Here is a 26,061-nt window from a genome sequence, read left to right as displayed (position 1 = left end):
ATTGGAAATTACTTTTGCTAACATTCTTGGACCTTTTCTTGTCTTTATACTGTGTCCGTAGCAAATGGTCTACGTTCATTATTCATTACTCATGTGTGTCAAATGTGGTTCAATGAATCTTTTAGTTCTCAATCTCATAGTCTCTAATTCATTATTCATGTGTGTCAAATGTGGTTCAATGAATTTTTTAGTTCTCAATCTCATAGTCTCTAAATCTAAATCATATGTTTCTTCAATGGCTACAACCACGTGGTCAAATTTTGGTGGCAACATTCTCAGAACACATTAGTCTAAAAAACTATTCCTACATACCCACATAACATTTACATTCCTCCATACCCACATAACATTTACATGTTCATGCATTTTGTCAAAATAATATGCCACAATAATCTACCACACTTTATTCTCATGCATAGTCAACAATTCAAATTGTCTTTACAGGTCCTGTAACCTCACTTTCTTATTCTTATCGCCGTTACCATAAGTCTTTATTAAAGTCTCGGCAATAGCTTCCTTTAATATTTTATTGAAATTTTTTAAACTTACACATTGATATATCAAGATTTTGTTGCAAATTGTTATTTCTTTTTCTTTTTATCAGAAGCCTTCTGCTACCCCTTCAACTACTGCCAATCATCAAACATATTGACATAAAAAATTGGCAATATCCCCTTTATCATTCTTACAAACCAAAGTTATCAAAATGAAATTTTATTCCTCAGCAACCATTACTTGTATTTTACACCATCTTTCCGTAACATCAATCACACCCAAAATCCATACAAAACATAACACTGATTTTGAAGGAAGTAACTATTTAAGCTTAACCAGAAATTTGAATGGCCTTGACTTCAGACTTCTTAACATCTTCCTTGGGAACAGTAACAGTAAGAACACCATTCTCCATAGAAGCCTTCACTTCATCCATTTTTGCATTCTCAGGCAATCTGAACCTCCTCAAGAACTTCCCACTGCTACGCTCCACACGATGCCACGTATCGTTCTTATCTTCCTTCTCAACGTTTCTCTCACCGCTTATCTGAAGAACCTTATCATCTTCTATCTCAACCTTCACTTCCTCCTTCTTCAGTCCTGGAATCTCAGCCTTGAACACGTGTGCCTCTGGCGTCTCCTTCCAGTCCACACGGGTACTCACAAATGCAGAATTTTCTCGACCAGATTCAGGGAAAGGAAAATCCTTGAAGGGATCCCACACATCCAGAGAGAATGGATCATAGACGTTGCTCCTTCGTCCACCGAACAAACTTGGAATTAGCGACATTCTTACGATTATAATACTTGGCAGAGATTTGAATCTTCACACAGGCTGTAGCGTGATCGTACTCAGATAACTCTCTTTTTGTTTGATGATGATGTCTGAGGAACTGATCCAATAATATTTATACGAAGTGAAAGAATAATGTAGGATGTTCAAGAATATTCTTTCTCATTTCCTTCATTCTTTCCGGTTCGATATCACTCTAAAAACTTCTGGATTTATTCCGCATTTCTAGAACATTCCTGTCTTTTTCATATTTTTGTGTTACTTTATTTATATTACTTTTATCCACGCGTTACAATGTATTATAACAAAAAAAAAATTGAGAATTTTACTGTAATAAATATTTCATATAAAAATTCTCTCAAAATTTTACTAAAATAAATATTTTGAGAAATTAAGAAAAAAAATTCACAACAGAATTTCATGAAAAAATTATATAGTAAATTTACTTAAGAAAATTGTATATTTTCACATATTGAGCTTATGAAACTTAATATATAGTTTTATGTAAAGTTGAAAATACAAAATTAAAGAGTAAATTTATTAGAAGGACTTGGTATGATATACCACAAATATAATACAATAGAAAATTTTAACATGACATAAATAATTTTATACGCAAATAATAAAATTCACATAAAGAAATATTTACATAAGTAATATTTGTTTTATTAATATTTTCAAATTGATGATATAGATCTAAAATAAAGGCAAACATATAAATTTATATATGAATTTACAAAAAGAAAATATACAAAGATATTTTCAGAAAGATAATTAAAAAATTCATAAATTTTATGAAACTCAAAAGTTACTTTATACTCTATAATGTAAAATTTATTTATGAGTTTGTTCAGATGGAATATTTAAGGCTATGTGAGATTTAATTGGTGAATATTGAAGTAACAAATTAAATGAGTTTGTTATTAAATATTTCATAAGTTAATATTTTAAAAACATTCCAGAAAATCATATATAAAATATAAACAGGTAATTAATGGATCTAACTTAATAAACAGTAAAGTGCACTTATCGCTAAAAATCTTTTTAACTTTTCTGTTTTGTTTTTATTGACGTAATGTTGAATTTAAATATAGTCATCTGATCTTTAGGTTTTACGGTCAGCATAGCTTGAGTCGTCTAATGAGCATCATCGATCATATATTGATGGTTTCATCTTATGATCTTTCTCTTTTGGTATTTTTTATATTGACTTCTTTATTCATCTGGTCAACTTACATTTGATTTGTCTAATAAGTAACTTTATCTTACTGCGTTTGGTAAAACTCTTTGCTCTCCACATGTTGACTAATAATTCTCACTTTTTTAACAAATGTACTTTTGATAAAGTTTATTTTAACTATGAACACATATTAAATATATAATCATCAACTTTATGATTGACATATATCTTATATTATTTCATAGCAGCTAATCAATATATTTTGCAAAGTCTACAGAGTTTTAGCATTTTCTTTCTTCGTCTAATCCTTGCATAAGCATTTTTATTTATTTGTTACTTACCAGATCTAGGACTGAGGTACCAAAATCATTCTAACTTATGTTTTTACTTCTTTATAGATTTTTATAGAGTTTGTTATCACCTAATTAATAAAATCATTATCTGAGAGAATTTTATAGCATTTGATTCTAACAACAGTATTCCATAAGATATTATCTTAAAATCTTTATACGTAAAACTATATGTAAGAAAAACGGTGATTCCAAAAATATTTCATAAAGAAAAGTTCAAAAGACAACATCTCTTAGAAAATTATTTCAATGGTTAGGATTTCATAATCCATAATCCTATATTCCTCCACCTTACATGCCTCCTTTACATTGGCTCTCACCTTGGAATACAAACAGCACCATGGAGGCAAACAGAGACCATGCCAAGCATAAGAGTAGATAGGGACAAAGTCGACGCCGGTGAGGAACACGGAGAAGACAGTGAACCCAAAAAGGATAGTTAGGGTTTCAAAATGTTTAACTTGTACAAAGCTCAATTAATTTGTAATGATGTGTTTGAACTTGTTCTCTTTTTTGAGTTTTTATCCCTTTATCTTACTCCTATATTAAGGGTAACACGGTGAAAAAGAAGAGGTTAAAGAAAAGTGTCATGGTGTTTCACTTGTAGAACATTGTAGAGGCTACGACAAGAGCAGGAAAGAAGGTCAATGTTTTACTTTAAATAAATCCCGATGTAGATCCACTTGTATGTTGTTGTCCAAGTTTTTGCTACTTGATTAGGTGTTATGTCTGACTCATGAATCTTGTAAGGTTGTGGTAATTTTTGTAGATTAGGTGTTATGGCAATTGAAGTTGAACAAATCGAAACAGGCTTCCATTGAAAAGAAAAAGTGTATAATTCCATAAAATGTGTTTTTGCTATCAGGATTAATGCAGTTAAAATAAGTTTCTAGTGTAGAAGAAAGTGAACATAATTAATGACACTCGTCTAGTTTCTAACAAATGCATTGCTCAGGATATTTTACATTTGTGTTCATTCTTAATCTTTATCTAAATATAGCTATTTTCTTTTTGGACTCTTTCATGTAAACATTTTCAGACCATTCTGATCAACTACATTGATCATATCCGAGCTCAGGATTTTGAAGTTGATTATTTAAATATTGGAGGAGGACTTGGGGATAGATCAATATCGTTCTGGTGCCATCCTTCCTTTAGCTAGAGATTGATCATTTTCTTTGTGTTTTTAATAAATCCATATTTGTTGGAGTATGAAATATTAATATAAAAGGACATAAATATACAAGTGGAGTCTTTATTTTATTTTCTAAGTTTATTTTGTAAGATTGAATTTAGTAATAAGATATTATCATTTATACCAGGTTAAATATAGTTAAATTTATTGAGACTATTGTGTATTATTTTATTAAATTTTTGTTAAAATACCTTCAGTAGATAACGGCTCTACCAAAATGAAATAACAAGATTATTTTATTTGTTCCTTTTTTTTTCTATGCTTTAATATATAAATAACGGTTTTACTGAATAAAGATTAAGTTTAATATAGATAACGATTATTATAATAAAAGATCTTTAATATAAATATCTTAATTGCTTTTAAGTTTAATAAAGTAAATAATATTTTTGTTTCTATAACAATCAAATAACCTCAACAATGAAATAACAACAACCAAAACAAAAGAAACTAATGAAAACAATAGAATTATTCTTTACTTAATTTTTTTTCTTATAATTTTATTTGAAAATGGCAATGGATGGATCACACGGATATGTCCATAGATCTGCAAGGATAAAACGTCGAACAGATATTATCACGTTGATTCACTTTGAATATGGAAGAGAGCGATTTTAGATAAATTTGAGAAGATTTAAAAGTAAATTTTTTTATTAATAAGTTAAAATAGATTTAAAAATAAAATTTATAAAAATTAATGTAAAATTTGATTGATGTGATAAATTAAAAAAATTTACTTTAATCCTAAATCTTTAAGTAATGAGTCAGTGGAATAATTTTGATATATGATGATTAATTTTTTCATATAAGTTTATACTTAAATTTTTAATAATTTTTTCTATGAGAAAGTTACTTCAACGTTGGTATACTTTCTCTTGAGGGAAAGTATTAGAACTACAAATATGTAAACGATGACCTTCCTGTACCACTCTTATACTACAACAGAGGACACACTTGAAACCTTTGTCAAAAAACTTTAGAGTGATATCGAACCGGAAATAATATAAATAAAAAATAACACAAAAATATTAAAAAGACAGGAATGTTCTAGAAATGCGGAAGAAATCCAGAAGTTTTTAGAATGATATCAAACCGGAAAGAATGAAGGGAATGAGAACAGAATATTCTGGAACGTCCCATACTATCCTTTCACTTCGTATAAATATTATTGGATCAGTTCCTCAGACACCATCATCAAACAAAAAGAGAGTTACCTGAGTACGATCACGCTACAGCCTGTGTGAAGATTCAAATCTCTGCCCAAGTATTATAATCGTAAGAATGTCGCTAATTCCAAGTTTGTTCGGTGGACGAAGGAGCAACGTCTATGATCCATTCTCTCTGGATGTGTGGGATCCCTTCAAGGATTTTCCTTTCCCTGAATCTGGTCGAGAAAATTCTGCATTTGTGAGCACACGTGTGGACTGGAAGGAGACGCCAGAGGCACACGTGTTCAAGGCTGAGATTCCAGGACTGAAGAAGGAGGAAGTGAAGGTTGAGATAGAAGATGATAAGGTTCTTCAGATAAGCGGTGAGAGAAACGTTGAGAAGGAAGATAAGAACGATACGTGGCATCGTGTGGAGCGTAGCAGTGGGAAGTTCTTGAGGAGGTTCAGATTGCCTGAGAATGCAAAAATGGATGAAGTGAAGGCTTCTATGGAGAATGGTGTTCTTACTGTTACTGTTCCCAAGGAAGATGTTAAGAAGTCTGAAGTCAAGGCCATTCAAATTTCTGGTTAAGCTTAATTAGTTACTTCCTTCAAAATCAGTGTTATGTTTTGTATGGATTTTGGGTGTGATTGATGTTACAGAAAGATGGTGTAAAATACAAGTAATGGTTGCTGAGGAATAAAATTTCATTTTGATAACTTTGGTTTGTAAGAATGATAAAGGGGATATTGCCAATTTTTTATGCCAATATGTTTGATGATTGGCAGTAGTTGAAGGGGTAGCAGAAGGCTTCTGATAAAAAGAAAAAGAAATCACAATTTGCAACAAAATCTTGATATATCAATGTGTAAGTTTAAAAAATTTCAATAAAATATTAAAGGAAGCTATTGCCGAGAATTTGATAAAGACTTATGGTAACGGTGATAAGAATAAGAAAGTGAGGTTACAGGACCTGTAAAGACAATTTGAATTGTTGACTATGGATGAGAATAAAGTGTGGTAGATTATTGTGGCATATTATTTTGACAAAATGCATGAACATAAATGTTACGTGGGTATGTAGGAATAGTTTTTTAGACTAATGTGTTCTGAGAATGTTGCCACCAAAATTTGACCACGTGGTTGTAGCCATTGAAGAAACATATGATTTAGAGACTATGAGACTGAGAACTACAACATTCATTGAACCACATTTGAATCACATGAATAATAAATAATGAACGTAGATCATTTGCTACGGACACAATTTCAGTATAAAGACAAGAAAGTCCAAGAATGTTAGCAAAAGTAATTTCCAACATAATGGATCGCAATGTGAATTTAACAACGTTTTGACAACCTCACGTGTCAGCGTTGTATTGGTCCATTTTAAAATTATTTTAAAAAAGAATTGATTTGGAAAAGGGATCAGGGTTGGACATTTGCTTATTCTGAAACCACTCTCCTTCCTTTCAACACTCTCTCCTTCTTCCGAAACACTCTCTCCTCTCTCCATTTTAGGTTTTCAGTTTTTTCATTTGATATTCTCTCCCTCCATTTGGTGAAGTTGAACAATCTCTCTAGACGTTGAGGAAGTTCCGTCGTCGGTGGCCTCAAAGTCTCTCTTTCTCTCTCGAGTTTGTGATTTCAACGATATACGTTCAGCGATCTCTGTGGTTGGTCTATAGAAAGTGTCTCGTTCGGTGTCGATTTTGTCGAAGTTTTGAGCTTTTTTTGTGCAATAGGTTCGTCCGCTGACATTGCTTCTTCTAACAAGGTATGAACTTTTTCCCTTTCCGTATTCGTATTTTGGGGTTGGGTTTTTGCTTTTGGCCTTTGTTGGACATTTTGCTGGTGTTTGCTTTTGGGTTGTGACTTTTGTTGGTTATTCGTACCAACAAATATTAATTTTTTTTTTGCAGTTGTTTGTTCGTCATCATTGAAAACGAAGTATTGCTACTTTGAATGGAATTTTGAGTGAGGAGCACAAGTCCATTATTTCAAAGACGCAATTTGGATGGTTTTCAAAAAAATCCCCTTTTGTACCGAAAATCCCCTTTTGTACCGAAAATCCCCTTTTGTACCGAAAGTTGAAGAGTGCTACCCAGACATGGCTTAAGCACTCTCCAGGGGTCCTTACGAGTGTGTTTTCAATGTTGTGTGGATTGATTATCCCGGTTGGCCATGGTTGAAGGTGTCCACAACAAGAAATTTCAAGTTCGGTCAGTCCTATGTGGATGGAAGACCAAGTTAAGGTGTTTCTAGGTTGAGAGGTGAGTTCCTGCACCATTGACACATGACTGATGTTGTTGTAATCGATTACAGGAAGTTGGTAATCGCTTACCAGTAGAAAAATTCCCTTTTGTACCGAAAGTTGAAGAGTGTTACCCAGACGTGGCTTAAGCACTCCCTAGGAATATTTTGGATTCGTTATGACTGTCTTTTGAAGGTTTTGTGGATGGATTATTAATGGAACACTTCAAGTTGGAATACTTCAATATTAAACAAATATAAAAGAAATAATGAAGGGTATTGAGTAATGAAAAATTATAACAATATTAAAAAGCACATACATTAATAAAAAAAACGTAATGACATTTCACGAAACAACAAGTTTTTAAATGAAAAGGTACGTAACAATATACAATGAAATGTAATCTAAGAAGGTGGTTTTCGATCAAATTGAATGCGGAATTTAATAAGTTCTTGCTCTACAAGTTGTGCAAAAATTGTCATGAACTTGAGCTACCTTGGTTCAAACACCTATAGGAGTTTTTTCCTCCACAATTGAGTGGGGGGAAACTGTGTTTTGATACACTTGACACCATCAATGATGAGCAACATGTGTTTCATCCACAATTGAGTGGGCCAAACTGTGTTTTGATGCACTTAATACCATCAATGATGAGCAACGTGAGTCATCCATGCAAAAAAATAGAAAAAATCACTTATAGGTACACAAAAATGACATTGGGGAGTCAAGTTCATCTAGCTAGGGAGTACAGTTGAAGTTTATCTACAAATGACCCTTTTTCCTCTAGTAATCTATTATAGGGGTCTTATAATCGATTACTAGAGGAAAAAGGGTAATTTGTACAGAAACTTCAACTGTACTCCCCAATTAGATGAACACTACTCCCCATGCTCTATTTTTGTTGAATTTTTCATTTTTTGAGATGGGTGAGTGAGTTCAATGAGGTGAGTTCATTGATTTCTTTAAAAAAATGTCCATTTAGGTGGTTTTCTCCAACTCAGGTGAGGTGCATGACCATTGTTGTAACACCCCTTCTCGGAGTCTCATAGGAAAAATTTTCATTTTATTAATTAAGAAATATGTCATCTAATGTTATTACAATGCACAAATTTTAAAAGGCACTTTCAATAAATAATAGATCTCTCAACAAAAGGGAAAGATATACGTATAAGATAACTCATGCTGTCAACTTTGACCTTTGCTGACTATTTTAATCATAACTTTTTCCACAGACCTCCAAATGATGTGATTCTTTTTTTATTAGAAAGTAGACTCAAAAATATTTCCAATGACTACTAATTTATAATTTTTAGACACCTGAGTAGGTGCAGTTAATTCCTTAAAGTTAACATTTTATATATTTCTACCAGCTCTAACCTTTGTTGATTGTTTTGCTCATAACTTTCTCCACCGAACTCCAAATGAGTTGATTCTTGTTTTGTTTGAATGTAGACTAAAAGGTCTTTCAAATGATTACTAACTCATAATTTTTAGACCACTTTAGTAGATGCAGTTAATTTCCCAAAAACAACATTTTTCTAAGCTTCCTAAATGAGTTTACTTTCACGTTATTGTCTCATGTTTCTTATATTATTCTAATTTATTTTATTTATTTATAAATTGTCCATAATTCAAGGTAAAATAGTAGTATAGTTAAGGTGTGATGTGATTCTACTAGCACAAGCCAAACACTTATATGGACTTCACCTACCTTGGTTTAAACACCTATATGAACTATTTTGTCCACAATTGAGTGGGGTAAATTATTTTGATGCACTTGACACCTATTTGAAGCTCTTTGAGTCTAGATTCCAACAAAACAAGAATCAAGTCATTTGGAGTTCGGTGGAGAAAGTTAAGAACAAAACAAGTAGCAAAGGTTAGAAAAACAGAGTTGGGGAGTGTTGTTCATCTAGCTAGGGAGTACAGTTGAAGTTTCGGTATAAATGACCATTTTTCCTCTAGTAATCGATTACAGGGGTCTTGTAATCGATTACCAAAAGAAAAAGGGTAATTTGTATAAAAACTTCAACTGTACTCTCCAACTAAATGATCACTACTCCCCATGCTCTATTTTTGTTGAATTTTTCATTTTTTGAGATGGGTGAGTGAGTTCAATGTTATTGGGTGTGCTCCCTGCACCAATAATGAGGCGAGTTCATTGATTTCTTTAAAAAAATGTCCATTTAGGTGGTTTTCTCCAACTCAGGTGAGGTGCATGACCATTGTTGTAACACCCCTTCACGGAGTCTCATAGGAAAAATTTTCATTTTATTAATTAAGAAATATGTCATCTAATGTTCTTACAATGCACAAATTTTAAAAGGCATTTTCAATAAATAATAGATCTGTCAACAAGAGGGAAAGATATATGTATAAGATAACCCATGATGTCAACTTTTACTTTTGCTGACTATTTTAATCATAACTTTTTCCACAGACCTCCAAATGATGTGATTCTTTTTTTATTAGAAAGTAGACTCAAAAATATTTCCAATGACTACTAATTTATAATTTTTAGACACCTGAGTAGGTGCAATTAATTCCTTAAAGTTAACGTTTTATATATTTCTACCACCTATGACCTTTGCTGGTTGTTTTTCTCATAACTTTCTCGACCGAACTCCAAATGAATTGATTCTTGTTTTGTTGGAATTTAGACTCAAAGATCTTTCAAATGATTACTAACTCATAATTTTTAAACCACTTTAGTAGATGCAGTTAATTTCCCAAAAACAACGTTTTTCTAAGCTTCCTAAATGAGTTTACTTTCACGTTATTGTCTCATGTTTCTTATATTATTCTAATTTATTTTATTTCTTTATAATATGTTCATAATTCAATGTAAAATAGTAGTATAATTAAGGTGTGATGTGATTCTACTAGCACAAGCCAAACACTTAGGACTTCACCTACCTTAGTTTAAATACCTATATGAACTATTTTGTCCACAATTGAGTGGGGTAAATTGTTTTGATGCACTTGACACCTATTTGATAACTCTTTGAGTTTAGATTCCAACAAAACAAGAATCAAGTCATTTGGAGTTCGGTGGAGAAAGTTAAGAACAAAACAAGTAGCAAAGGTCAGAAAAACAGAGTTGGGGAGTAGTGTTCATCTAGCTAGAGAGTATAGTTGAAGTTTCTATACAAATTACCCTTTTTCCTCTGGTAATCGATTACAAGACCCCTGTAATCGATTACCAGAGGAAAAAGGGTAATTTGTACAAAAACTTCAACTGTACTCCCCAGTTAGATGAACACTACTCCCCATTCTCTATTTTTGTTGAATTTTTCATTTTTTGAGATAGGTGAGTGAGTTCAATGTTATTGGGTGTGCTCCCTGCACCAATAATGAGGTTAGGTCATTGATTTCTTCAAAAAGAATGTCCATATAGGTGGTTTTCTCCAATTGAGGGGAGGTGCTTGACCATTGTTGTAACACCCCTTCTCCAACCCCTCAATGGGGAGCTCTTCTTCCACAGCAGGGGAGTGGCGCTACACTTTCGGTACAAATTCATGATTTTTCACTGGTAAGCGATTACATGCTACTCGTAATCGATTACAGATGCACATAACTAGGAACAATTGTCTTCCAAAAACAGAACTTCTAGGCAATCAACAACAACCAATTTAGTAAACTTATTGTTTCAATCCAACTCCTCATCAGTACAGGGACACATCAATTTTGACCCAACAAGTTAATGAATAAACTCACTCAACCAAAAACATTGACAAAGAAAATGAATATGAAGAATAATTAATCAAGAATAGTTTAGCTGTATTCCTTTGCTATAATTATGTACAATTTTGTAAAAAAATTTAATAGTATAATTTTGTACAATGTCTATTCATTTGCTATAAAATAAGAATCTAAACCAAGAACACATTTCTAATGCTATAGTAATCCAAAATGTTGCAGCGTTTGAAATCTTCGGACGTTGTCCTCGTTTAGGATCGAGTCAAATATATACTTCTTCCTAAACGCAACCAAGTCCTCCTGAAATGAACATTTTGAAATTTAGAAACAATATGAAGACAACGATAATGTAATATTTACAAATTAAAGTGAGGGAAGAGAAGTTAAGTCATGAACTACTCAAGGGAACAACTAGACTCTAGATTTTTGTCGTTAATGACACATTATTTGAAGAGAAAGTCTATGAGCTAGCCTATGCATGTGAAGATCTTGAACCTAAAAGTAACTTTAAAGACATGGAAAGTGAAATATTCATAGAAAGAGTTTTCAAGTTGGAAGGGGAAAATAGGTAACTACATCCATTATGTAGGAACAATCGGTACCGTTATAGAGTCGCGCAGCGGAATAAAATATAGATAGCGGAAAGCGTGTAACGATCACAACACAAGTTAAAATAGTCGGTTTCAAACATTGATTTTCTTAGCAAACTTTTATCGAACAATTGATGTGCTAAGAGTTTAGGGATCAAGAAAATCAACACAAAATTTTTATCCTGGTTCGAATCAAAAGATTCTACGTCCAGTCGTTAATCACTATAAATAGTGATTAACCTTTTTCACTAAAAATATAGTTGTACAGATTACAAGATAAATGAAATGAGCAAAGAATAGAAAACACCTTCCTTCGACAAACGAACCGGAAGAGCTTCCTTCGACGCACGAACCGGAAGCAATAGCTCTGTCAACTTGAAGAGAACTGCTCCGACCTTTGACACACAAAGCGCGAGCTTCTCCTATTCACAAGACCAGACAAGAGCACTCTATCACTTTGAGAACTTCCTCAGACAAACTGTATTCTCAAAATGGCATAGATCCTTTTCACTCACAGAGAGCTTCCCTTAGGCACAAAGCTCTAATACTCTCAACTGAAAAAATTCTTTCTAAGAGCTGTGAAGACCTCTATTTATAAGCCTAGTTTCGTGCAGGGTCAAAAACTGAAAAGACATCTCCCAACTGCCACTGATAATCGATTATGAAAAGTGATAATTGATTATTTGTGTCCGTTATGGGGTTTTTAAAAAAGTGATAATCGATTATATGATGTGATAATCGATTATTCCTGTATGACTCTGTGATAATCGATTATTGTCATTCCATAATCGATTATTGCAGTTAAAAATGCAAGTTTACAAAGTTTACAAGAATTTCCTACTACATTTAATCTCTACAAATTGCTTTTAACTAATTCTAATATCTTCTTCAACTAAAACTTCTTGCAGCATCATCAAAACAAATTTCTTCAAGATTTACCAATACTCCTTATTGGTAACACATTACACAATACATAGTACAAAGAAAGGAAGAAACCATTGACAAACCAAAAAACCACAGGAACGAAGCATGATACAATGTGCGAATAAACAATACCTTTGGATAAAAGACGAAAATCGCTGCTGACAAAGTGACCACCGCACCCAACCGATGAAGGACCAACGATGATGGCAAAAAAACGAAACCTTTCGACAAATGACGCCAACGGTGGACCCAAGCGAGACTTCCTCCCAGCACTTCAATGTCGGACTGACACACACGACTTCGTCCAGATAGAACGGTGGACCCAAGAATGATTTTCACAGCGGTGGACAAATAACATTTCGTTGGTGGAGCAAGAGTTTCGAATGGAGAACGAAAGACTGATGACAGAATTTCGTAGGGATGAATTTCACTTTGTGAAAGGCGCCAACAGGTTTTAGCATTTTTCTTTCCAAAATAAAATTAACCTTTTTTGATAAATCATTTAAAACAACAAATGACAGAACGACACATGTTGTTGTCAAATTGTTGTCAAATTTGCATTATTGAAGAAAAATTTTCCTAAAAGAATTACAAAAACAACAAAGCGGAGATTTTAGTGATTCTATCAAATACAAGAATTACAAGTGTTGCACCATTATGGAGAAAATGAATGAAAATTTGATAAAAACATGAGATACAACAATTGTAAAAGATTTGGGGTCATTTTGCCAAATTAGAAAGGAGATGAAGTGAAAAACAAACCAAAAACAAAGTTCATTCGACCTAGGATGATATGTCAATCAGATGATGTTGATGGCTAAAAAAAATTACAATCAATCAGAGGATAAATTTGATACTTGGATTTAGGTTGTTCAACTCATAATTAAAAGAAAAGAATGATTTTTGAAAATAATGAAATTGTGTAAGGATAGATGAAATTTTCTAATGATAGAAGCCTAACAACGAAGAGATTTGGAAGGACAAACTTAAAGATGGTAATTAAAGAAAAGTTGTGATTGAAGAGATGTTGTATGTGCTAGAACTGAACACAAACTTGCTCAATTTAAATAAACTGTTACATAAAGGGTTTGTTACAAAGATGTAGGATAACTATCTCAACATATTTGATCAAAACAAAGGACTCATAATCCAAACACATCTGTCTTAGAATAGGACATTTTGTGTCATGATGAATGTTATCAAATATTAATGTTTTACAGAGAACAAAACATAATGGTCGTGGCATTTACTATATTTACTATTTAGGTATCTGAATTTTAAAGATTTATTTCAACTAAGCCAATGAGAAATGGTTGATGGCTTACCCACGGTTTACATCCCTGAAGCTATGTGTAAGTGTGTCAACGCAAACAAACTAAAGGAAGTTTTCAAAAATAGAAAATAGAGAAATTAGGAGTAATATATTTAGATGTTTGTGGCTCAATTTAATCTAATATATTTGGGGCAACATGTATTTCTTATTTTTCATTAATGTTGGACTAGGAAAGTTTGGACATATTTATTAAAGAAAAAGGTTTTGAAATTGTAGCAGTACAACAATATAATCTAAGAAGGTCATCAAGAACCACTCCGTTACCATTTCATCAAGAACCCATATACTTCCTCATTAAAAACTTCAAAAACATTTCAAAATTAATGTATAGTCTCAGTGGGAAAAAAATGTTAACTTTTTCTCTTTACTTCCACCTTTTCATAGTTCTTAAAAATGTATAACAACTAAATATCAGTTTTACATTTGAAAAATGTTAAAAGTTTATTTAATAATTTTTCACTAAAATAGATAATAACTAATACTAACTTTTTTTTTATTTCAGCAAAATAGATATTTAAAGTTAAAATATTTTATTCCCACCACTCTTAATCCTTTTCATCATATAAACAATATAATAAAATAATAATATCTTAAGACTTTCAACTCAAAACAAATCACATGAACAAATAAATTTACACGTACAATAATACCAAGAAAAACTTAAATCCTTGCAATATATATTAAATTACCGTAAAATGTGATATATGTATGCAATGAAGCATATGTAAAATAATAATTATGAAACTAATAAACAAAAGTGATTGTAACAATTTTCTGTAGTAATATAATTTGGGGGCATGATAATATCAACAGAGTACAAGTTATGAAATATACTAAAACTTAAATTGATAATGATATTTTAATAACATTATTTAGTGTCATTCTGTAATTTGTTTATGTTGATGTTTATGATTATTATTATAAATTGTCAAATAATTTTGGATCAATCACACAATAACATTGATGTAAAATATTATCAAAAAAAATATTGTTAAAAGTATCATTATCTAACTTAAATAGAAGATAATACATGTTTTTTGGATAACAGAATTCTATTATTAAACTTTTAAACTATGTTAACTTTTTTTAAATAATTTTTTGACAATAAATTACGTGTCACTATTTTATTGGTTTATATATTTAAAACGAATCAATCACATAAATTATTATAAAAAATTATTAAGAAAAGTGGTTAAAAAACTTTTTCCTAGACTTTTATCGATTATACGTACTGTACTACTTCGATTGATGAATTCTTCTTATTTTGGTAAATGTTTCTTTTTTAATATTTTAATATTAAAATAAATTAAAATATCTATATTATATTTTTATATTTTAAATAATTATTAATTTAAATTTAATTATTTCTTAAATTAAAATAATTATTTAATATTTTATTTTAAAATTATTATTTATTTAAATTTATTTATTTTTACATATTAAATTTAATTCCAGTAATAACATTAAAAAACAAACAGAATGATGTATATAAAAGACTAGAACCTTCTCAGTGATGCTGGGTAAAAGTAGAAGTCTGTGGAAGAAACTGAAAGCTGCGAAAAGAAACCAAAGGGAATACAGAATTTTCTGGAACATCCTAAATAATCCTTTCACTTTCTATAAATACCGCATCGGTTCCTCTACACATCATCGAACTAGAAAAGAATTACGTGTTTCCCATTTCACTAAATCTTCCAACTTTCGGATTTCGGCAGGTTATAGAAATTCAAGATGTCTCTGATTCCAAGTATCATTGGCCGAAGGAGCAACGTCTTTGATCCTTTTTCCATGGACGTGTGGGATCCCTTCAAGGATTTCCCTTTCCAGAATTCTCTTTCTGCTTCCTTCCCCGAATTTTCTCGCCAAAATTCTGCATTTGTGAGCACCCGTGTGGATTGGAAGGAGACGCCAGAGGCACACGTGTTCAAGGCTGAGATTCCGGGACTGAAGAAGGAGGAAGTGAAGGTTGAGGTGGAAGATGATAAGGTTCTTCAGATAAGCGGAGAGAGGAACGTTGAGAAGGAAGATAAGAACGACACGTGGCATCGTGTGGAGCGTAGCAGTGGGAAGTTCTTGAGGAGGTTCTTACTGTCACTGTTCCTAAGGAAGAGATTAAGAAACCTGAGGTCAAGTCCATTGAAATTTCTGGTTAAGCAATGTTACTTTGTTGATGATCGCGTCTTTTTTGTTTTGCTGAAGAACTTGTGTGTGAGTGATACAATAAAAGTACTGTAAAACGCAAGTCTTTTTGTTTTGGTGAGGATCTTGTGAGTGAGTGATACAATAAAAATACAGTAAAATGTAACCAATGGTTCTGGTTGTTGAGAAATATAATATCATTTGAAGAACCTTTCACCTGAGAATGTCTTAGAATTTCTTCATATGGTATTGCTAATGGTTTAAAACATAGGTCTTTCTTAGAGGCTTCAACCATTTTTCTTGGGAAGTTAATGTAACAGCTATCTCTTGAACTAACTTGTTGTCGAATTATAATTACCTATGTTTTTTTTAATTGAAAATGGATAGCATTCGCTGATGATAATATCAACTTTTGGAGGGATGAGTTTGCAGAATCAAAGGAGGAGGGGAGAAAGAAGACTCAGAAGCCTCATTTTTTAGCCATGTTTCTTTCTCACTTCCATTAGTTTTTCTTCATTGCAGAAGAATTTAGCTGTTCTTGCCATTGTCTTTGCAACTGAATTTTTTGTGGCTAATTCCACCAAATTCAGAAATCTCTGATTAAGCCACCAAAATATTTTCCGGTAGAAACACGTGTCTTTTTGTTATGTTTAGGACCTTGTGTGAATCAATTTGTGGGTAATTTGTGCTCTGTTACACGATTGATAGCTATTGCTGAGAATCTCATTTTCTTAACTATAGCTTTTAGAATTTCGTTATTATCAGTATCTGCACAAACCTTTGCAGTTTCACGGTTCCAATAATAATGTGTTGAAAGAGCAATCTTGAAATAAGACCTTGATATAAAAGTTTAGAACCACATTTTCTGCTAAACTCTAGCACTGTGGCTAATTAAGTAATTTACTGATATGAATGTGTAACAGGGTTCACCAACAAAGATTAACTCAAAAATGGATAATGAAAACTGAGAATAGAATCTGAAATTGTTTGTTTTAAATTTTGAAAAGGTCTCTTACTAGTACGAGGTACGTGAATATCCCAAACAAAGAACTATAGTTTTTCATTTTCTTTTCTTATCTTTAAACATACCATATAGTTTTTCATTTTCTTTTCTTATCTTTAAACATACCATAGTCATCACTTACAGTATGTTGTGTATATAAACTTATTTTTTTTATTCTCACAAATTTATTTTTGATATTATTCTAAAAGGTCTTTTATAAAAGGTGTTTTATCAATGAAGGTATCATATATATATATAAATTTATTTCTCTTTGTTTTCACGAATTTACTTTTGATATTATTCTAAAAAAATTTTATCAATAGAATTTCTTATGTATATAAAAAATCACTTCTTTTTGTTCTTACGAATTTGCTTTTAATATTATTCTAAAAAATATTTTATCAATGAAAATATCTTATGTGTATATAAACTCATGTTCATATCTTATTTTATCTGATATGAAACTTTGTTTGTATATAATAATTTATTGTTGAAAATTTAAGTATAAATCTAAATTTTACATCGAATAAAAATGAGAAAGTAGAACACTATATAAATATGAAAGATCTATTAACTTATTATTTTAGGTATTGGGTAAAGTGTATTGTTAACTTTTTATATAGTTAGGCTCATATTTTATTAGTTTTGTGTTTTCTAAGTGAACTTCTTTCTCGATAATTCTTAAGTTGAGTTAAAAATTCTGTCCATTTTCTTTTATTTTTAGCGAATCTTTTCATTTATGATCTTAAAACTTTTTCTTGATAGTTAATTTAATATTTGATTTTATAGATAAATAATTTATCACACGTGACATTATATAGGAGAAAAGAGCTAAGTTAAACAAATTTTATCAGATAAAAGAAGTTATTTCAATTTTAAAATTTAATTTTTCTTTTTGAAAAGATGTTAGTTGATGTATGATGTAACATCCCAAAAATATATCAAAACTATATAATTAAGATTCATCACACCATGATATTGTAGAACAGTTTCTAGAAATAAAGTTAACTTACAGTTATCCATAATGTAACTATAAATTTAAATTTTACAAAAGTCTATCTTAGTTGCAAAACTATATACATGACCGAGGGGTCTATATATATTATATATATATGATCGAACGGTCATAGGCTACATCAGTGAGCCCTCGCGGTCCAGCACTTCCTCCAACAAACACTCACCTCCCTTTGCTCACACCCACAAGGTGATCATCGCAAATAGAGAGTACTGAATGAAAAACATGAACAAGATAGAAAAGAAGGGTAAGCAAGAGTTATTTAATTGATTACAGTTATCATGCAAGTTCAACGAATACATAATCATATAACATCCAACACTTATAATCATGCAATGACCGACCACTTGACTTGACCATTCGGATTGTATGAATATGTAGCTTGGGCCGTTCGTGCACTCGAGGTGTAGTAACTGGAAAACCATCAGCTGCTACCCGGGGTTAATCTGTTATAACTCACCTAAGACTCTATAGGCTAGGACCTCCAGCTATTCTCACGACATGACTTACCCATCTCTACTTGAGACTTGGTAATTATTAGAATGTCAGGATGAACGTCATGAATTTTGCTGTCCATATTCATACTTTACCACCACCTTAATACCAAATCATTGAGACATTCCTCCTTGGAATTCTCTTTCACATCCATATTACAATTATCATACCATACTTTTTCTTTTTACACCATTATGACAATACATACATAAGTCATCAAAGCAATTGGATCAATTAATTAAAACAACACACTGGAATAACTATGAATATAGGCCAAACAGAAATCACCAACATAGAAGAACAACACCGAACACCTTGTGAATGTTGGAGATCGAACAATCAATAATAGATACCACTGAAGAGAAAATCGAGTGTTATTAATGACCGACAACTAGAGGATTTCGAGTACCACATCATGACCGAATACTACCACTAGTCCAAATACTAAGTTTAAACCGAACGCTTATGGTTTAGGCCGAACACCTATAACATAGGCCGAACGCATTTAAGACCGAATACAAGTACGAGGTCGAGCACTAGTACAAGAACGAGCGCTACTAAGAGACCACACAATCCACTAAGACCGATCGCTACTAAGAGACCACACAACCCACTAAGACCGATCGCTACTAAGAGACCAGACACCCACAAAGACCGATCGCTACTAAGAGATCCCACAACCCATTAAGATCGATCGCTACTAAGAGACCACACACCTCACTAAGAACGATCACTATGACTAAAACATAATACGAGTACAAGACTGATCGGTCATTAACTGAAGCTCTACAAAAGTCGAACTCAGTTAAGACCGAACACAAGAAGAAAGTCCAACGGTCAATGAATGACCCTCGGCGATCTGCATAATTCTGCAAAATAGCTGCAGAATTATGATCAACCACTATCTTCACCAATTCCTACCACTTCCGAACTTCTAATCCTCCAAACATGATTCATATACCAAATTACACCTATCCAAGGATACCTCAACCTTTCTAACATCATCCTAAAGAAATTCGTATCAGATTAAACTCCAAATTATGTAGAATCACCACTCAATGACCAAACATTCATTTTTCACTTTTGACACATTTTAGAAAGGCTTAACGGTTCTAACAGGTCTAAAGAAACTTGCCTAGACTTTCCCCATTCACCAAATTCTCACTTGACCCCAAAGTCTCATTTTCACCTCTCCACTTCCTTAAAATCAGAACCAAACAATAACAAAATATACCTCAAAAGACTCTCAACCAGTTCACAGATTTCAGCAAGCATAAAATCAATGCAGAACAATCAATCATGCAATTTCCCACACATGTAACCATCCAAACAACAATCTCATATAAAGAAAATCATAATTAAATTAACTAGCTTCCATTACCTCTTAGCCGAACCGAAATGGTGATATTTTTTTTGTCTAGAAAATTTTAAAATTTGTGAGAGAAAGAGATTTTTGGTTTTGTACTATGAAGTTATTAATGGTTGATATTGTTATGTTATGAAATTATTAATAGTTGATATTGTTATATTATGAAATTGATTTGAAAATAATGATAGAAGAGTTAGATGAGTAGAAATTTTATTGATTGAATGTGATTTTTGGGATTTCATAATTAAGTAATTTCTTTGAATTTAATTGTTTGAGTGGTTTTGATGAAGTAAAATGATTATAAAGTAACTTTTGAGTTTCATAAAATATGAATTTTTTAATTATCTTTCTGAAAATATCTTTGTATATTTTCTTTTTGTAAATTCATATATAAATTTATATGTTTTCCTTTATTTTAGTTCTATATCATTAATTTGAAAATATTAATAAAACAAATATTACTTATGTAAATATTTCTTTATGTGAATTTTATTATTTACGTATAAAGTTATTTATGTCATGTTAAAATTTCTATTGTATATTTGTGGTATCATACCAAGTCCTTCTAATAAATTTACTCTTTAATTTTGTATTTTCAACTTTACATAAAACTATATATTAAGTTTCATAAGCTCAATATGTGAAAATATACATTTTTCTTAAGAAAATTTACTATATCATTTTTTCATGAAATTCTGTTGTGAATGTTTTTTTTTTCTTAAAAATTTCTCAAAATATTTATTTCAGTAAAATTTTCAGAGAATTTTTATATGAAATATTTATTACAGTAAAATTCTCAAAATATTTTTTTTTGTTATAATACATTGTAATGGGTGAATAAAAATAATTAAATAAAAATTAACAGAATAAAATGAAAAGGACAGGAACTTTATAGCAATGCGGAATAAGTCTAGAAGTTTTTAGAATGATGTCGAACCGGAAAGAATGAAGGAAATGAGAACAGAATATTCTGGAACACTCTACATTATCCTTTCACTTCCTATAAATATCATTGCATCAGTTCCTCAGTCATCATCAAACAATAAGAGAGTTAACTGAATACGGTCACGCTACAGCCTGTGTAAAGATTTAAATATCTGCCAAATATTATAATCATAAGAATGTCGCTAATCCCAAGTTTGTTCGGTGGACGAAGGAACAACGTCTATGATCCATTCTCTCTGGATGTGTGGGATCCCTTCAAGGATTTTCCTTTCCCTGAATCTGGTCGAGAAAATTCTGCATTTGTGAGCACACGTGTGGACTGGAAGGAGACTCCAGAGGCACACGTGTTCAAGGCTGAGATTCCAGGACTGAAGAAGGAGGAAGTGAAGGTTGAGATAGAAGATGATAAGGTTCTTCAGATAAGCGGTGAGAGAAACGTTGAGAAGGAAGATAAGAACGATACGTGGCATCGTGTGGAGCGTAGCAGTGGGAAGTTCTTGAGGAGGTTCAGATTGCCTGAGAATGCAAAAATGGATGAAGTGAAGGCTTCTATGGAGAATGGTGTTCTTACTGTTACTGTTCCCAAGGAAGATGTTAAGAAGTCTGAAGTCAAGGCCATTCAAATTTCTGGTTAAGCTTAATTAGTTACTTCCTTCAAAATAAGTGTTATGTTTTGTATGGATTTTGGGTGTGATTGATGTTACAGAAAGATGGTTTAAAATACAAGTAATGGTTGCTGAGGAATAAAATTTCATTTTGATAACTTTGGTTTGTAAGAATATTTTTGATCAGGATCCGATACGTAAAAAAAGTTGTAAAAAAAAGAAATTGTCAAAAAAAAAGTTGTTAAAAAAAAAAGTTGGTAAAAAAAATTTTCCTTTAAAAAAATTTTTCCTTTTGAAATTGATGAAGTATACATTTCCTTCAGATTGCAGACAATTCAGCTCCTATTGCATTTTACCCTTTTATTATAATTGAGTTTTTAATCTTACTATTTCCAGCAATCATATGTATGTTCATGTCTGAGTGTTTGACTCATTTTCCGCTACTACGCCTATCAGCATCCATCAAATAGTTTTATAGCTTCTTGCCTGAACTAGACAAAAATAAACTTTATTTGGTAACGGTTGTCTGGTCTTTTACTTAAAAGTCTCATTAAATTATGAAAAAAAAAATCTTAGAAGGCAATGACATAGTGATCGATTTTCAATTTATTCAGTTAAACGTTCAATTAGGATAATAATTATCTTTTTTTATAATTTTAAGAAAATGGTATTTACACTTATTATAATTTTTAAATATATTTACTTTTTAAAACTATCATAAATAACACTAATGAATTAGAATTGTTGGTATTATAAATCTACACCTAATGAAATAAGCTATCAAAATTTTCCTAATTACAAGTCATACATGGTGGTACAAATCTTTTTAACTTACATTTCTCTTCGAAAATCTTTGTATTGTTTATACATCTTTGATTATAATGTTGATATAAAAAGATTATTTGGAACAATTTGCGTGTAAAACGAGATGGTGTAATTGTTCTATATTACGAGATGTTATCATTATATGAACAAGTTGGAGTAAGAATATGATATAAAAAACTGATACAATTTTAATTTTTTTTTATAATTTTTTATATTTTTAATCAAATAGTTAATGATTATATGGAAAGATAAAAAACCTGTGAATTAATTTACTTAATTATCTTTAATTTGATTATGTCTAATTCTGTTTAATTGTGATTTGTGTTATCTACAGAGTTAGTCGATATGTTTTTGGTTTTTCATTGTAAAGTATTCTACTCGAGTTTTAACAAATTTTGTTAGGAAAATTCATTTATCTTAGTATGTTAAGTTCTCTCAGTATAATAAACCTTTAATTTTAAAAACAACAAAAGGATCACGAGATGAAATTGAAGTTCAATTGAGTTTGATTAAATTGACATAAAGGATTGAAGTTCAATTGAATCTAATTAAATAGTTCTGATGTTAAGACAAAACGTCTAACAACCTTTATTTTGAAGTATAACAATAATATTTAATAAAATAGTATTATTAAAAAGAAATTATTTAAAATAACACACTAAATATAAACATCTTAAACTTATAATGTTACTCTAAAACAAAGTATATGTATAAAGCTAAAAACTAATAAATGTTTAACATATGCAAATAATACTTTCTTATTTGTGTTGCTTTTTCTTTATTTATAGAGATAAATTAGTTCAAAAGAACATTACTTTAAAAGAACATTAAAAAAGATAGGAAAATATTATAAAAACGTATTTTCAATATCTTTTGTTTATACGAGCAATACAATTACTTTTAGAAAAGCATATCGTATCAAGAGGCTATACACCTATCTGAAGTTAAATTGAATTTTTGACACACTTTATCAATTTTCACTAAATCATTATTTAAGATTAAATTTTACACAATTAAAAATAAACTAGATGTCCTAAATATTTTTTGTTTATCCTAAAATGTAAAAATAACATTGCATATTTTAACTTATCTTCGATAATCGATTAATATGTTAAATTGTCGAAAACTATTTATTCTCTATTTTAATAAATTATACCACTTATCTTATCGCAAACATGCTTGTCTTTCAATTTAACAATTTTGTAAAAATTTTCAAAATTCTTGAATATACAGTTCAATTCTCTTTTTAAAGTATTTAACAGGAAATATATATGTGACTTGTGAGATCACGTGATACGTTTTTAAATCTGGTTGGTTTTCTTATTCAAATTTTGTTATTTTTAAACTTAATCATTCATTTGGAAGTTTGATTTTATGACATGATAAAAGAAAATTGTACATATTACAGCTACATTCAAATTTTAAGGTTGGAGCAACGTGACTGTGACTTAAAACTAGATAATATTCCTTTTAAATCAATAACATTAATACTATCAATCTAACTAAAAAATTCAATATTCTAAAGCATTTTACAAGTAAGTATTTTGAAATTAAATATCATTTTATTAAAGTTCACATTAAAAAAAATTATGATCGAATTTGTGAATATATGAAATTAATTTGTTTAGTAGATAAATTTTATTTTAAGAAGAGATCTTGCCATGGTCCATATGTCTAATGTTTCTCGAGTCAATTCATGCAAATTTTGTGATCCATTGTATTTCATATATCCAAAGTTTGTATTAGTTAAAAATTCTCTTAAGTTATCATATTTTAGAAATGTATGGGATAGTAAAATTGAAATCAAACTTTCTATTTCTATTAATATTACTTCTTCATTTGATGTTCAACATTCTTCTGCATCACAAAAAAAAAAAAAAGAAAAACTCAGAAGAAGAGGATCCAAATTCAGAACACATAAGGGCAATCATCCTCTTAATGAAGCAGATTCCCTTTACCAAAAGGTATGATCAAAACGAAATTTTATTTCTCAACAAGCATTAACAGCATCTTTATAGCATCAACAACACAACATTCTCATATTTCCAACAATGTAACAAAGTAACCTTAACCAGAAATTTCAATGGCCTTGACATCGGGCTTCTTAATCTCTTCTTTGGGAACAGTAACAGTGAGAACACCATTTTCCATTGAAGCCTTCACTTTATCCACTTTTGCATTCTCAGGCAATCTGAACCTCCTCATAAACTTTCCACTGCTACGCTCCGCACGATGCCACGTGTCCTTCTTATCTTCCTTCTCAAAGTTCCTCTCTCCGCTTATCTGAAGAACCTTATCATCTTCTATCTCCACCTTCACTTCCTCCTTCTTCAGTCCCGGAATGTCAGCCTTGAACACGTGTGCCTCCGGAGTCTCTTTCCAATCCACACGAGTGCTCACAAATGCAGAATTTTCCCGACCTGATTCAGGGAAGGAAGAAGAAAGAGAATTAGGGAAAGGAAAATCCTTGAAGGGATCCCATACATCCAGAGAGAATGGATCGAAGACGTTGCTCCTTCGCCCACCGAACAAACTTGGAATCAGTGACATCTTCAGTTTCTATTACTTGCAGAAATTCGAAAGTTGGGAGATTTAGGGGAAGGGTAAGCAGATTATACTTTTGTGATTTGATGACAAGCGAAGGAATTGATGCAGTATTTATAGAAAGTAAAGAGATAATGTAGTATGTTCCAGAAAATTCTGGTTTCACTTTGGTATGGTTTTACCTGTTTCAGATTATTCCACAAACTTCTATATTTACCCAGCAATATTGAGAAGGTTCTGGTCTTTTAGGCATAACTGTTTGTTTCCATGTACTTATGGATATGAACTACTTAAGGCCCACAGTACAGAAAAACCAATAAAAGCCCAAGCCCAATATCAGAGTTATCTAATTCGGAAGATACCGGAGGAAAAGAACCTTCAAAACACTGAAAAAATAAACAGAGGATGAAAAAAATTTGCAGTATTAGTTTGACGAATAAAAAATTAGTTAAATTTTTATTTTGTTGAATGAATAAAAGAATATCAAATAAATGAATAGATTCTGTAATTTTTTTTTGTAAAAAATATTTGTTTCTTCACGTTGTTTATTATGTATAAAAAAATAAGTTGTTATAAAGAACTATAACTTATGAAATTAAAAATGAGATATCTTAATTATCACTAGCATAAAATTCTCGTGTATTTATTTGTGCTAACAATTATTTAATGTTTGAAAAATTGGAAAATGTCTGAGACCTATGAAAACAATAGCTAATGTGTTTAAAATTAAAATAAGGGTTTTTCAGTATAAGATTTTTTTTTAAAAAAATATTTTACTTAAACAAGATTTACTTATTAAAATAAACTAAAAAATTTAAAATTAATCAGATCGGATAAGCACACAAAAAATATTAAATTTGTTTATTTCATTATGAAAATTTAGAAATAAACAAAAACATACAAATCAGTCAAAAAATAAAAATATTTAACAAAAAAACGTATCTTTTTTTTAAAAAAATAAAAAATAAACACAAACATATTCGTCCAACTTAGTCAGTGTTTTTTCTTTTTTCCATTTCACGCATCAATAGAAAAATATTCTCGACTTTCCATTTCAAATTTAATTATATGCTGAATATGATATTCTTTTTCTTCACAGTATTAAAGTGAGGGGCAAAACAGGTAAATCACATAACGTTTTAAACGTAATATTAAAACG

General features: G+C 30.8%; 4 protein-coding genes and 1 pseudogene across 4 annotated transcripts; 3 read left to right on the top strand and 2 right to left on the bottom strand.

The window, feature by feature from the left end:
- Positions 1 to 698: 698 nt before the first annotated feature.
- Positions 699 to 1,520, bottom strand: LOC108337209 (18.5 kDa class I heat shock protein). Its single transcript, XM_017573684.2, has one exon. It carries the CDS (start codon positions 1,283 to 1,285, stop codon positions 827 to 829), a length of 459 nt encoding a protein of 152 aa, XP_017429173.1. The 5' UTR covers positions 1,286 to 1,520; the 3' UTR covers positions 699 to 826.
- Positions 1,521 to 5,056: 3,536 nt separating this feature from the next.
- Positions 5,057 to 5,881, top strand: LOC108336979 (18.5 kDa class I heat shock protein). Its single transcript, XM_017573419.2, has one exon. The coding sequence runs from the start codon at positions 5,295 to 5,297 to the stop codon at positions 5,751 to 5,753; it is 459 nt and encodes a 152-aa protein (XP_017428908.1). The 5' UTR covers positions 5,057 to 5,294; the 3' UTR covers positions 5,754 to 5,881.
- Positions 5,882 to 15,589: 9,708 nt separating this feature from the next.
- Positions 15,590 to 16,319, top strand: LOC108318818 (18.5 kDa class I heat shock protein-like; annotated as a pseudogene).
- A 4,696-nt stretch (positions 16,320 to 21,015) lies between these two features.
- On the top strand, positions 21,016 to 21,691 carry LOC108337130 (18.5 kDa class I heat shock protein). Its single transcript, XM_017573591.2, has one exon. The coding sequence runs from the start codon at positions 21,105 to 21,107 to the stop codon at positions 21,561 to 21,563; it is 459 nt and encodes a 152-aa protein (XP_017429080.1). The 5' UTR covers positions 21,016 to 21,104; the 3' UTR covers positions 21,564 to 21,691.
- Positions 21,692 to 24,325: 2,634 nt separating this feature from the next.
- On the bottom strand, positions 24,326 to 25,081 carry LOC108333576 (18.5 kDa class I heat shock protein). The gene has a single exon (XM_017569047.2). The coding sequence runs from the start codon at positions 24,906 to 24,908 to the stop codon at positions 24,426 to 24,428; it is 483 nt and encodes a 160-aa protein (XP_017424536.1). The 5' UTR covers positions 24,909 to 25,081; the 3' UTR covers positions 24,326 to 24,425.
- Positions 25,082 to 26,061: the final 980 nt, after the last annotated feature.

This window comes from Vigna angularis, chromosome 1, assembly GCF_016808095.1.
Source record: "Vigna angularis cultivar LongXiaoDou No.4 chromosome 1, ASM1680809v1, whole genome shotgun sequence".
In the NCBI taxonomy this organism is placed as follows: Eukaryota; Viridiplantae; Streptophyta; class Magnoliopsida; order Fabales; family Fabaceae; genus Vigna; species Vigna angularis.
Note: the sequence above shows the minus strand (reverse complement) of the source record. Positions and strands in the feature narration are given on the sequence as shown.